The following is a 13768-nucleotide window of genomic DNA, read 5'->3' as shown; positions in this document are numbered from 1 at the left end:
CCTGGACATTTTAGGAATGCAGCCCCTGAAAACCATCCAGTTAAAGGAGTGGCAGGAAATTCATTTCAGCAGGTAATTACACCGCAGAATGTTCAGTCTGTGGTTTTATTTATGTACATTTTGTCAAAGCTGCAAACTGTAAATCAGGCAGCTGCTTACTGGAAGTGATGTATTCAGGAGCCTTTCCAGGACTTAAAGGAACAGCTTCCTCGTAGTATCCCTCAGGTAGAGACGAGCTGGGCAGAGGAGGAGGGCCGCTGTTTGGGGGCTGCAGAGAGAAAAGACAGGTTTCTGTTAACTGACAATAAGTTATTTAAAATAAACCATGACGGAGTGACAAAAAAACCTGAGCTGTTTATCTTATTAATAATCACTGCAAAGACTATGTGCAACGTTCCAGAAATATAATGCTTTTGATCACTAGTTATCGAGTCAGGTGATGTTTTAACAAAGTGATGACCACACTGAGACGCCTGCAGACTTTTCCTTCCCCTGGAAAATTTTCTTCCCCTTTTTGTTTTATTTATAGGTGGCAGCGTTAACTTTCCGCTGGTTAATACGAGGGAGAAACTCTGTGACTGTTATGAAACTCCATGTGCCGTGGTCCATTGGTTTCAGCTGACCCAATCAGGCGTCACCGTGGCAGTGATGTCAGCATCTTTGCCATGGCAAGATGGAACATTTTTAAAAAGGTTTGGCTGATGTGACGCTCTGACGGCTCACTCCTTCAAAGAGCAGAAAGTGTGTGTCACTGTGGGAGAGTGGACAGATCAGCAGTACAGGAGGAACTTCAGAGGAAGAGAAGCTTTGGATTTTCTGCCTTACATGTTTTTTTTTTTTTAAGAATCAAAGGGAGAAAGTTGATCAGAAAGGAAGATTCTCTAATTAATTTAGACTTTCATACTAAGGTTGGCAACACACTAGACCAAATAAGCCAAATGAAGAGCCCAACTTGCCTCTCCCAGTGACCAGAGAGTGTGGCTTGAGTCACCTTAAAAAGATAATTTGTCTAAATAATCCTCAAGGGTATGGAACTACAATTACTTTTTAATCCTTGGTGTGGAAACAGGGTAATTCTTATATGAGAGAGGGCTGAAAAGTTCGTAGCCTGACAAGGAAGAAGTTATGCCACAGTGATGAAACTTGGCATGTATTAAATTCAACATTTTCTGAATGGTTTATTTTCAGATTTAGTGGCACTGATGTAGTGTTTGAGGACTTTGAAAAGTTGAACCACGGCCATCTTGTGAATATGGAAAAAATTTGGCACCATGGTTTTATCAAAGCAGAAAAAGGGGTTAACCCCCTAGGACATTTATGCTAACATGGTTGCTACATGAGGGGATGATGCTTTAACTTTATCAACAAAACAACTGGCTTGAAACTAGAATGATGTCTTAATACAAATCACTTTTCTCTTGTGCCATTGGCAGAGTTTTTTTTTACTTGTTACAAGCAATTCAGACCTCATTTTTGTCTTTGGATAACTTAGAGGCAGGGTTGGCAGTCCTGAAAAACTAGCATGAATTTGAATGTAGCATCTTGTCAGGACTCCGCCTAGCCTCTCCTCCCCCTCCCCTTGGAGCTCCTCCAAAGCATCCCCCGCGCTCACATGCACGAGCGCTGCTAATTCACAACTATGATTGTGAATGACTGAAAAACGGACTCAGCACATCATTATATGTTTTGCACTACAGAAACACCAAAACGTTAAAACGTAAAGCTAAAAAACATAAACAAACGAGACTTTTGTTAGTACTCACAAGTGTCATGCTAGCATTATCTACTTTTACCTGTGACACGATATCAGGAATAAAGCTGTAATACAAATAGTACATGTACATTTTCTCAAGGACTTACTAAATATCACGATTTTTTTTTGCTTGTCAGAGCCCCTGTGGTGTGAGTTTATTAGACTCTGATCCAGACTACAGCCCAGAGCCAAGTACCTCATCAGGGTCAGAGGAGACAGGCCCGAGGTGGAGCGAGAGGGGCATTAGTTAGAGGCAGTGGAACAGAAAAAGAAAAGAAAGCCTCTGTCTTTCTTTTCTTGCTCCGTTTACCCGGAGCAGTGGTTAACAGTAATCGGGGTATGGGTAGTTTCTCTGCCATTCTTCTGCTGAGTGCGAACCTGTACACTGCTAAACTCGGGAACACGTGTTGAGTCAGGGGCAGTGAGCGCTGGTGTAATGTACGCGCAGGAGAAGGGAAAAACGGCAGGACGGGATTTGGATTTGATTTGACTGGATCCTAACTGATGTGATTGGCTGGTGTTTTCCTGGGTTTTCTAGTGCTGTAGATAGCGGATACTATTCTTTCTCATTTAAGAACACATGTATTGCTTGCCATCAGGACATATAGATCATTTTAACCAGCATAACAAAAATTGTGTCTAAATCAAACTACCAGTTATATCTTTAAGACAAGACATTTTCTGAACTGGTCAGGTGAAAGTGGCCCATATTAAGTCAAAAATATTTTTTTTTAACTAAAAATAAGACAAAAAACACCTGATAAGATTTCAGCTTTTTCCAGTGCAGCTTTGCTTTTGTAGAGTAGTTATAACTTCGGTTGTCCCCTGGGTTTGTTGTTTCTCCTGGATAACTTGAGATTTTCACAACAAAACGGCTACACTATGTATAAAAGTCCCCCCACCAAAACATACAAACAGCTTGAGTTTTTGTCTACACATCACAAAGCTGTTGTGCTCTCCACTTTATTGATGACTCCTGTGGACCAAGACCAGAAAAAGCTTCATTTGTGTCTCAGTTGCTACAAAAACCTGCAGTTTTTCATCTATTAAGACCATTACTTTATAACAACAAAGTAATGTAACCATATTTAACAGCTAACAGGCATTTTAAGGTCACTTCATGACAACAGAACTGTGTGCTTCACCTTCTATTAATGGAAAAGCAGCAGAAACTGTTTCAGTCTGAGGCTGGATACTGATGAAATGAGGGTTGGAGATCAATGATCATTTTTGAGCTGCAAACCATGCAAATCTCCATAGGTGTCTGCTTCTCATCCTTCTTTTATTTTTCATCCTAAAGTCAAGTGGTGGGCGAGGCCTCTTGCAGAAACCTTATCACATCTCCTCTGAGGGAAAAAGCGGATCAGTGAACTCATTTCTTGGCAGGCGGACGCTGCCCTGCTAAACTCCAGCTCCACCAGAGTTCCCCTCCCTGCCCCAGCCCTGAAACAAAAGAGAAATAAAATCCCCTGGAGAGGAAAACAAGAGGAAAGAAAGGCAAGGAAGCGAAAAGAAGGAAAACACTCAGCCTAGAAACAATAAGTTACACTATCAGATTTGAGGAGTGGATGTGAAAGTTTGCGTTGGAAAAAAGAAAATAGTTGACCTGAGGTCTGCTGCTTCGTATCTCACATCCTGATGACTTCCTTTTCAAGATTTTTAAGCAACAAAACCATCAATAATCTCACAGGAGCCGAGTGTCTGGGTAATCAAATTTCCCTGAGTGCAGCAGAATATATGACAGAGAAGGTGATCTCACTGCTCCCTTTATGTGGTGACTCAAATCTGAGAGGCACAGGATGGAGGAGTGTTTGCATGCATAACAAACACACGTGTAAACGCACAATCCAAATATCCCTCCTCTTTTGTTCCCAGAGAGAACAGCTGGGCCGTATCACACCAGTTATCTGCAGATCGATCAGGAGTTCAGCGCGGTCATGACGCTGATGATTAATACACTCTGCATCAACCAAAACATGTAAAAGTTCATATTTCTCTGTGGTCAGGCTCTGATCAGCTTTAAATACTCAACAGAAATCCAAAACATCTGTTCATTATCTTCAGATGACAAAATCAGACCCCGTTAAGTTGAGTCCAAATGAGGGAGCATTAGATTTACGCCTGTGGGGAGTTAGGCCCACAGATTCTGACGATACTGTTGATATCAGGACTTCCAGGAGAGATTTAGGATGTACTCACTGAAAATCTAGACTCATGATCAACATACAAGCTTTATTTTCTCAGATGTGTCAAGTTTAGCTCAAAGGTAGCCAATGATGTCCAATAATGCTCCTACATCACGTGGCAGAAGTTGCAATAACTCATCTCTTGGCTGTGATGAATACGTGATCTCCCAACTATCTCTGATACAAAAAAAGTGGAGAAACATTCTGTCATGTCACTGTTTCATATGCTGACTCCCTCTTATAATACATTTCCAATTCACCTGGATCACACACACCACCACCCACTCAACACCATTTGCCTGGGTCAGTATTTTAGATAGGGCTTAAACCGACATGGTAATGCAATGGAGTGGACTTTTCAAAACCCAAAGGCTGCAATTAAAAAAAAAAAAAGTTTTACAGTGCATTTCAAAAGTGCAATCCACACATTTACATACTTCAGTGGTTAAGCCAAAACTTTTTTATTTACATTTCTGAACTTTAGTTTGTGTTTTGTTGCTGATGAGAGATCAGTAAGATTTTTATACATTTGATATGCATGTTCACACAGTGTTTCTTTTCATTTTATAAAAAAAGTGCACTCCACATGTTGACATATTTCAGTGTTTGAGCCAGAGATTTGTTCTTGTTTACATTCCTGTTGTTTATTTTGTGTGAGACTCTTAGAAGAGATGATTCATATTTGTTTTTCAGATTATTGTTCATACCAGGCCTGATTTTCTGTAGTGCTTGCTCCTTTCTTTGATTTTTATTAAAGGAACTTAATGACAATTTTATTACACGTCTACAAGGCTTCAAGTTAAATCAATTAGTCAGTATTCTGCTGTGATTGTAATAGTCAAATAAAGATGCATTATTCGTAGTAATTCATGCATCAGTTCATCTCCCTTCATCAAAACATGTAAGCCTGGCCTACAGGAAAGACTTGTTAATCTGTTGACGGTATCATTTGTTGTAATGGTCATACTATGGAACGTCTTATTGCGTGTGTTAAGTGAGTAATGTAGAAGATAAACACCCCCCCCCCCCAAATAAATAAATGAATAAATAAATAAATAAATAAATAAAAATAAATTAATAAAGATAAAAAATAAAATAAAATAAAATAAAATAAAATAAAATAAATAAATAAATAAATAAATAAATAAATAAATAAAAATTTAAAAATTGCATTTTAAATCACAATTGCAATATTGGTCCAAAAAAAAACCTAAATTCAATTATTTTCCAAAATCGTTCAGCCTTAATTTTAGACAAGGTCACACTCACTGGTACAGACTTTTCTGGACTTACTGACGCTGTATGTCTTGGACGCACCTGTCTCGTCAATGTCCAGGCCAGTGCCTTTGCTTTTCGTCCCTGACCTACAAGTTTCACATCTGCCCTTCTTACATACGTACATGTTCATCACCTGTCCTGCAATCCAGACACCAACAGCAGAGCTGGTGAGAGCATCCCTAAGATGCTGATCTCTAAAAAGTCTCTTCAACCACAAGAAGAAGCAATGACAGCAACAAGGTTCAGAGCTTAGACATTTGACCTCTGTAATAAATAGTCGCAAATAGTCCATATTCCTGCTCAAGTCATGCTTATCTTGTCTAATGGTGCATTCAGTGGAAATGTTCACTCAAGTGTCCATTACAGCAAGTAACCAGGTAACAACCACCCACTCACTATAGTTACTGCAGATAAGAATGGTAATCTAGCAAGCTAGTCACACAAGATCATAGGTTTCTGAGAAGAAGCGGGACATGAAGCCCATTTCTAGGCTGTAAATGCTCAGCACACTCAGCACCAGGATTTCAATGATGAAAAAAACTTAACTGGTGAAAATATCTTGCTTTAATACCATTAATGTCCTTCAAATTTTTATTTTTCTCATCAGTTTTAATACACTCAGGTCATCAAGTTTTAGGAATTTGTGAATTCTTCTCAGATTAGCTAATTCTGATGACATTATGTTCACTATCCTGTTTCAACAAACTGGCAGGCAAGTACAACTTTCTCTGAAAACCTGCTCCAGAGAAATGTTTGCACGGATAGAAGGCTGTGAATTTTCCGTTACACCCATTCACTTAATTACATTCAGACAGCTGAGTTTCTTTGAAACATGTTCAAAGGTGAAAGTAAAGGAAAACAGAAAACAGTGATGGATTATTTTAACCCACATGAGACAATCCTACAAAGCTTTACAGACGTTTTCATGTTCTGTCATGATCTGTGCACTGTTCCTCCCTCTCTGCAGAAAAGCACCACGAGGAGCCGTACATACAGGTCATGTGCATGGATGCATATCAGAAATGTCAGAATTCCACAGTCATAATGTGTAATTTGGTTGTGGTAAAGGAGTCCTGACCTTGGTTTGGATACTCTGAGTGGGAGGATTGTCTGCTGCCCGGGCTCTGGCCTGAAACTCACATCCAAACATTTTTGCCAAGTATCAATTTTGCCCTGCGTAGGAGGACTGGACCTGAATAATGTTTCTGCAGTGGACACAGGAAAGCCGCTCCCTTAAGGAGAGGTTTGGAGAAGGGGAACTGTTTCCAATGACTTTTGGCAAACTACCCAACGCAGAAGCACGTTTCAAACTTGAGCCAAGTTTTACAGATTCTTTAAACTTTACTCAACAGCTAACAACGCTACTCTAGGCCAAGTTTATTTGAAATTGATGGCTTTAGTTTGTTGAATTATTAGTTAAAAGTGGAGTGTCCTTGAAAGAGTGCAAATACCTCACCATGACTGACCCTTAAAGTGAGTTATTTTTGGGTGCTTATGGTTTCAGATGATTTAAGGCTGCTAGAAGTCAGACCACTTTCACATCGGGGTTGTTCTGGGTAAATAAGCAGAAATGGAGGAAAAAAATGAAAGGACAAAAACCTATTCATCAATATAATGGAAAAAGTCACAAACCATCATGAAATATAATTTAAATTTTAATCGTATTGTGCAGATTGGGGCAGACAGCCACCAATCTTGTTTGCGACAAGTTAAATTTGAGAGCCAAAGACACTTAGTGTTTGGTTATCAGATATAAGTTTAAACTACTGAAACTGACAGCCACAGCTCAGCTTTATGAGTATCTCATTCATCTACAAGAACTTAGAAATCTTTGTGTAATAGACCAGTGGAAGTCAGTGAAAAGAGCAATCAGTGTCCAACCCTTCAGCTGCCCCAAGGTTGAGTTTAATGCTGAAATACCTCCAGGGTTTGTTTAAAGCTTGACTTTTCCTAAGGATGGTTTTTCTTGGGCCTACCCTCTTTCCAGCACCGCTTTGCTCCACAATTACACACATTCACATCTGGGAGCTGCACAGTGAACCACAGTCCTCTTCTGTGGCTGTCTGGTTTGACTCAACACTTGTTCAGCTGGAGGTTAAGTGCCATGCTCAGGGTCATCTGGATGGTAGATATTCAAAAGAAGGGGGTGTCATCACATATTTGGACTGGGGTTTTGCAGCTGGTCTGAGCTGCTGCCACTCTTATTCCCCCACATGTGTGTGTTAAATCCTGTTTCCTGACTCTGATGGACCCAGAACTGACCACAGGTTTGAAATCAGCAGCAGTATCGGCAGACATCTAAACCCTTGAGATGTTTGAAAGCACTATCCAAGGACATGATCCTTGCCAAAACCTTAAAAACATGCAGTTTAAAGAGGTTCAAGAAGGAAAGATGGGACAAAATGTGGACTGATAGCCATCTGCACACACCCCTTCCCCTGCATGTTCAAAGCTGAAGCGTGAGGTCAAACTGAGGCAGCGAGTTATAAATTGATTCCAGACAGCAGGAGAAGATGAAAGCTAAAGAGCTGAAGGCTACGGTGCATGCTACCCATCAGCATGAGGGTCAACGCAGTTTGTCCTGGGATAACCTTGACAAAACTCACCTTTCAAAGTGAAGTTGCTGTGATATTCTGCAGCTTTTAAAAGAGCCCGTATGGAGGACTACACATTAAATATAAGCTGATGTGGAACATAGTGGTCCCTCCCATCAGAGATCCTGGGATTGGCAGAAGAAGGACTCTAATTATTAACTGATGACAAGCAACGAGTCAGAATCCCGAACATCTGCTGCCGGAGGGTGAGTTGGCTTAGCCGTTCTGTTTGTTGACAATCCACACATCAAAAGATGAGTGCAAACATTAGATATTTTTTCCAAGGCATCGTCATCAAACTGTCTCACAGGGGAAGAGAAAGCTACTTGTTGAGCTTTGCTATGGAGGCTCTGTGGAGGTTTGAGAAGTCACTCTGCCAAAAACACACGGACTGGACGTCTAACAGACTGGGGGCCAGGGTTTGCTGAGTATCTCAAGTTACAGGTGATAGTGATTAGACGTACACTTCTATAGTGTTTGTTGGGGTGTTTAACCACATACACAGAAGGCAGATGCTGCCACCAACTTCCAGCACCATTCAAGAGATTGAACGGAAACACTGCTCTGATTAACCATCTCGTGGGAAACAAAATTTGCAAGATATTGGCTAATCGTTTTTACAGACATCTCAACGTGCCAGGACAAATCTGGACAATCTGCTGGCACGTCCTGATAACAAACCCCAGCATGTTTTATAGTTGTTCCAACAGTGGCAGCCTTCCAGGAAGACGACTGAAAGCCTCATTGTGTGGGAGAGAAACTCAATCCGGATGTCAGCTGATTATCCAACACTCTCTTTACATAAGAGCCTCATAAATTCAAAAACATTAAAACACATCAAGAGTAAGGATTGAAAGAAATGTGAGGAAAGAAATAACAAACTAGACCAGGACACATACTAAATCTCTGATAAAATCCCCTCTCTGCAGGACTCTCGGCCTCCTCCAAGCTGAAGACCTGCCAACCTCAGTGATACACATCTGAGTGTTCCAGCTCAGTGTTTATACATGAACCACCCATGCTAGTGTTACCTCCAGCAAAACAAAACCGTTCCCGATCTAACCTCCACTTCCACCTCCTTCACTCTCCCTACTTCCTGCCTCAGGCTGGCGAGGAGACGTTTTGTGGGACAGGTGCATTCACCAGAGTGCAGTTTCTGGCGGATGTGCCACCCTGCCCCAATGTGCTGTAAAAACAAATGGAGAGTGAGATTGGGTTGGGTCTTTCCTGCGTTTCTCTCACCTCACAATGAGGTGTAAATGTGGTTCAGCAGCAGCTGGTGGGAGTCGGTAGGAGCTGGTGGTCCAAAGCCGTAGAAGGGTGGGGTGGCCCTGTTTTCACTGGAAGGGAGCCCTGAGTTATAAAGTAGGTCCATATTTGGAATGGCACCCTTCTATTGTACTGAGCTGAAAATCACACAGCAAAGCAGAAATAACACACACACACAGACAGGAAGTATAACCTGATTAAAGTGACCAGTCTTTTAATCCTGCATTACAGAACTTTAGGAATATGTCTCTGAAAAAACTCTGATTTTACAGATATTAAAATCTCATAAATTTGGAGATAATGAGGGAACTGTCTACAAACTATGCAATGAGAGGAGAATAAACGTGTCAGTGCTTTCTAGACAAGCTATAAAATTACAACACTCTCCTGTCTGGACTCAAATTCTTTCCAAATTTCTTGATACTCATGGGTCAACAATTTACCAAAACAAACACAAAAAAGACTCAACATTGCCAAATCTGAGACAATCATATTCTGATGAAAACAGTGAATTGTTCCCCTAAGGGTTGACAGTGAGTTACTGTCTAAAGTGTCCAAAAATCTCAGCGTCTTGTGCTTTAGTAAGTGTGAGATAGATCATGGGATCAACAGATGGATAAGAAAACAGCAGCGATACAGACGTTTCCAAATGATGTGGTGGAGAGGGAGCTAAGCTGAAAGGCAAAGCTTTCGATTTACAAGCCAAACAATGTTCCAACTCTAGCTTACCATGAGTTATGGGTAGTCACAGGCAAATTAAACAGTGGAACAGGCAAAAATAATAGTCCACAGGATGGCTAAGCTTGGCGATAGATAAGGAGACTGCTTGCTGCTTTGAAAGGATTGAGCTGCAGTGGTTGAAGTATGTGAAACATGCTCCTTAGCATCAACTTTTGAGTACTTTTTGGCATGCCCATGTGGTAAGAGACCTTAGAGAAGACCCAGAACACATTGAAGGATCAGCATTGCTCATCTGCTTTGGGAGCGGCCTAAGATTCCACAGGACAGGAAGGAAAATGATGCAAATGGGAGGAATGCCTTGACTAGATTGCCAACTTTTTTAACTTTTGTCACATTCATGGACAATATTTCTGCTCTGATTAAAATCAGTCTGATTTAAATATTGGGTTCAAGCCATGTCATGTAATCAGGTCTGTTGTTTACATGCGCTGACTAATGACTAACCAGAACATCACAACAGACAAGTTTTTCTGCCTTAGACCTTGAGCACAGACTTTTCATCTGCTCTCTGTCTGGGTGATGGCTATAAACCAAGTCTTACTCTTACAGACTGCAAAGAGGAAAAGAAGAGTCCATCTAAGCTTCGAGGCACTGCCACTGCTGTTCAATACAGCCTGCCTCTCCTGGCTTTTACAGTTTGGTGTTTAATTTTAACAAGTCACGAAATCTTTCTACTGTCCTGACCCCGTATTTTCAAATAAGTACGGAGTTCTTTGAGTGTTTTACCAAAATAGACTCTCAGAAGTTGCCTAGTTTGAAGCTGATTCCAGCATCCTCTGTAGCTGCAGAAAAACGTTTGTCACATGGACACTCATTGATGCTAAATGATCTTGACACTGAAATGCCCACTAGTGTACTTTGTTTCATTGGCTTTTCTTGGCATCATTTGGTTTGTTTCACCCTTACTTTTACATATAAGAACTACAACTTGGGTGCAGAAGCACTGCTGAGTATAATGGTTTGTCAACCGACATGCGGGAGTTAACCACCAAAAAATGACTCAATATCATCTTTTTGACGGATGGTGAACGGCTCCCACGTTTGTCACATAGCATTGAGTGGATAGAAAAGATCAACATGTGGAGAGATATTGGATGGACAGACATTTTTAAAGGAGAAATCTGGAGCAATTTCAACACACAACTGTCACTCAATGCTGATGATTGCATTATACGTTTACACTTACCAGACTGTGACATACCAGGATATAAACGTGTCAATAAATAAGAAACCAAAAATGCACACAGACTGCTGAGTCTCAGACCCAGTTCATGGTAGAAGAACCAGAAAACTATGTCCAGAGAACTGCATCAAATCACAATATTAATGGTTGTGTATTTCAGGGTTGATAGACTACTTCATCATTTCATATTATCCCGTAAATGTACTTTGGTCAAATAATCTGTTTCTGTTAATAATGATTTATAGGATCACTCATTATTTACTGTCCATATTGAGTCCATGTTTGAGTCAGAACCCTTTCATTAAATGAGCAAAGTCAAATCTGTATTTTGAGTATCATCAGTTATTACTGCTTGTTTGCAGTCAAACCTGGCTAACTGAGGTTGGATAAAGACGACACATTTAATTACACACCCACAGATGTCACTGGTGTTTCAGTATAAAGTGTGAACCTGTTAACTGGTGACTCTCAGCCGTTAAACACTGCTACCATCAGCTGAAAGTCACTAGTTAGCATGGTTGCTATTAGCTCTGAAACACCAGTTGTGCTGTAACAGTCAAAACTTGACAGAGGTTGCCTCTATTGTGTAGTATTGTTTCTGACAACTGACTAGACAACAACCGTACATTTTGATGCTGCTAACAGGTTGAATTTAGTGTTTAAAAAAATGCTAGCTTGTCTGAATGAATGGAGCTAAACGCTGTTTCAGCGGTCAAGATGTGGCTTCATGATGACGTAGACTGATAATCGCTCCATGGGATCATAAAAATTGGTAATATGTATGATACGATAAACTGACATCTTGAACTATTGGAAATGGCCAAAAAGAAGGAATATTCATCTATCTTTCAATCACACCGTACACAGTGACCGTGCTGCACCAAGCTGCAGAAATAGCTTCAGTTTCCCTCAGTGCTTTATTAAGTCACTTCCATCACATCATGTGTCAAGAAGAGAAAAAATCCTGGCATTGTAAAAAGCCTTCAGAAGCACTCGAGTGGGAGAAAAAAAGAAGTTGTGAAATAGGTTTTCCATTCGTGGCCCACTTTCTCAGCGAGGACATTTTCCAGAGTGTTATGAGTCGGCTGAAACAGTTCTGGCCCAGAGGTAGCCATGCTGTGGGTATGTGTCACTTAGCAGAGTCCTGCTGCTTGGTCCAGTTAAGACTCAATCAATCACCAATCTGCAGCATGTTTGGTTACCCCAGAAACAAAAGTGTGACGGCTTTCCTCGCAATTTGCTTAAACCATTTCATTTCCTTTCTGGAGGCCGTGACACAATAGTGCTGATGTCAGTGAAGGCTTTTCTGTGGTTCACCAAGCCGCAAACTAGGGGAACCCCGGAGGAATCAAGTAGAATATGAAAACAGATCCATCAGCACCAAATGGAGACCAAAACAAACGGTAATTTCTAAAGACATAGAGAAGCAGGGCCGCTAAGACTGCAGCTGAGTGATTGGATGCCAGCTCCTGCTTGACAAAGCACAGTGACACATTTCCTTGCTTCAGTGTGTTTCCCCCTCAAGCGGGAAAACATTTGGTTTGGCAAAGTACAGCAAGTCTTCATTTTCCCAAATACAGGGCTGATGGTCCACGGCCACCAACACGGTAACAAGATGTAAGAAATGATGTGATCAAAGAAAAGTGGCTACAACATATCTGTGGAGGTAAGAATCATACAGATACACGTAAGACAGCATTGATGCTATGTGTGTGAGGCATGGTCCACATCTGAACACAATGCTTTGGCTGAGAGACACATTATCCTCGAAAGTGCTCAGGGTGGAGAGGCTGTCTGATTGAAATGAGAGAGTGGGAGGAAATTAATTCCAAATGGGACCCAGACTGCCATGGATAACGCAACCCGACGAGTGTGTATACAGTACATCCATCACATGAACACACTCCTTAACGCTGGTAAACTTGTGCAGGGTCTGTTTGGGGGAAGTCGAGGGAGGAGAGGAGGAAAGAGTCTAGGGAAAGGGGGGCATGGCACCGCTCTCCAACATCAACACAGATGGAAATAATTTGTGTCTCAACAACAGTACTGGTCCACATTCTGCTTCAGCAGAGCAGTGTTGGAGCCATGCAGAGCCCCTAGGATGCAACAGTTGATGTGACTGAAGTATTTAGGCTGAAACTATTAACAACATTATTAGTGCTTGTTGGGGCCTCTTTGGTTTGTGAATTAGATCATTTGCTCTTAATGATATCATAATAAATGGAATATCTGGGTCAGGGTTTTAGATTTTTTTGCAAAGGAAACTATTTCCAGGCAGACTTTTTCCTGTATCTGCAGAACTTATAATACATGCATTTTCTTTTTATTTGCATGTTTTTCGACTAAACCAAAAGTCTTAGACAGAATGGATGGGAGCAGGTCAGAAAGCTGTTACATGTGCAGTGTGGCTTATATCCCATAAGGTACCGTGACATGTGAAGTGAAAATATCAAAAATGAAACAGGTCTACAATGTGGTTTCAGTGGCTATAGACCTGAGAGGATCGAAGAGATCTACTCTTCAGAGATTCAGTGAAGACTCTGAAGCACCTCCCGCCCGTCCACCATCCTTGAGGTATGACATATACTGCTCAAACTTCCACACGTAGGACCTTATCATTAGAATATTAGTTTATTTCATTACGTGACACCATTTAAAGGGGCTGTGAGGAGTTTTTCAGTGATCTTATGAAGTCTCTCTTCTAGATATATGATCGTTATGATCGTAATCCACACTTTAAAATGGTATTATCAGCGCCAACATT

General features: G+C 41.0%; 1 protein-coding gene across 3 annotated transcripts in view; it reads right to left on the bottom strand.

Moving 5' to 3' along the window:
• Nucleotides 1-13768, bottom strand: part of afap1 (actin filament associated protein 1) — a 114332-nt gene that overhangs the window by 27971 nt on the left and 72593 nt on the right. For all 3 annotated transcript variants that reach the window (XM_074661833.1, XM_074661832.1, XM_074661834.1), the window contains exon 4: nt 160-268. In XM_074661833.1, the coding sequence (XP_074517934.1) occupies nt 160-268 (109 nt within the window). The remainder of the gene's footprint in view (nt 1-159; nt 269-13768) is intronic.

The sequence above is a fragment of the Halichoeres trimaculatus genome, unplaced genomic scaffold (genome assembly GCF_033239565.1).
Source record: "Halichoeres trimaculatus isolate MK-OKI-2021-1 unplaced genomic scaffold, fHalTri1.1 fHalTri1_scaffold_22, whole genome shotgun sequence".
Taxonomy (NCBI): Eukaryota; Metazoa; Chordata; class Actinopteri; order Labriformes; family Labridae; genus Halichoeres; species Halichoeres trimaculatus.
The sequence above is the reverse complement of the archived record's forward strand: the minus strand, read 5'-3'. Positions and strand labels throughout refer to the sequence as shown.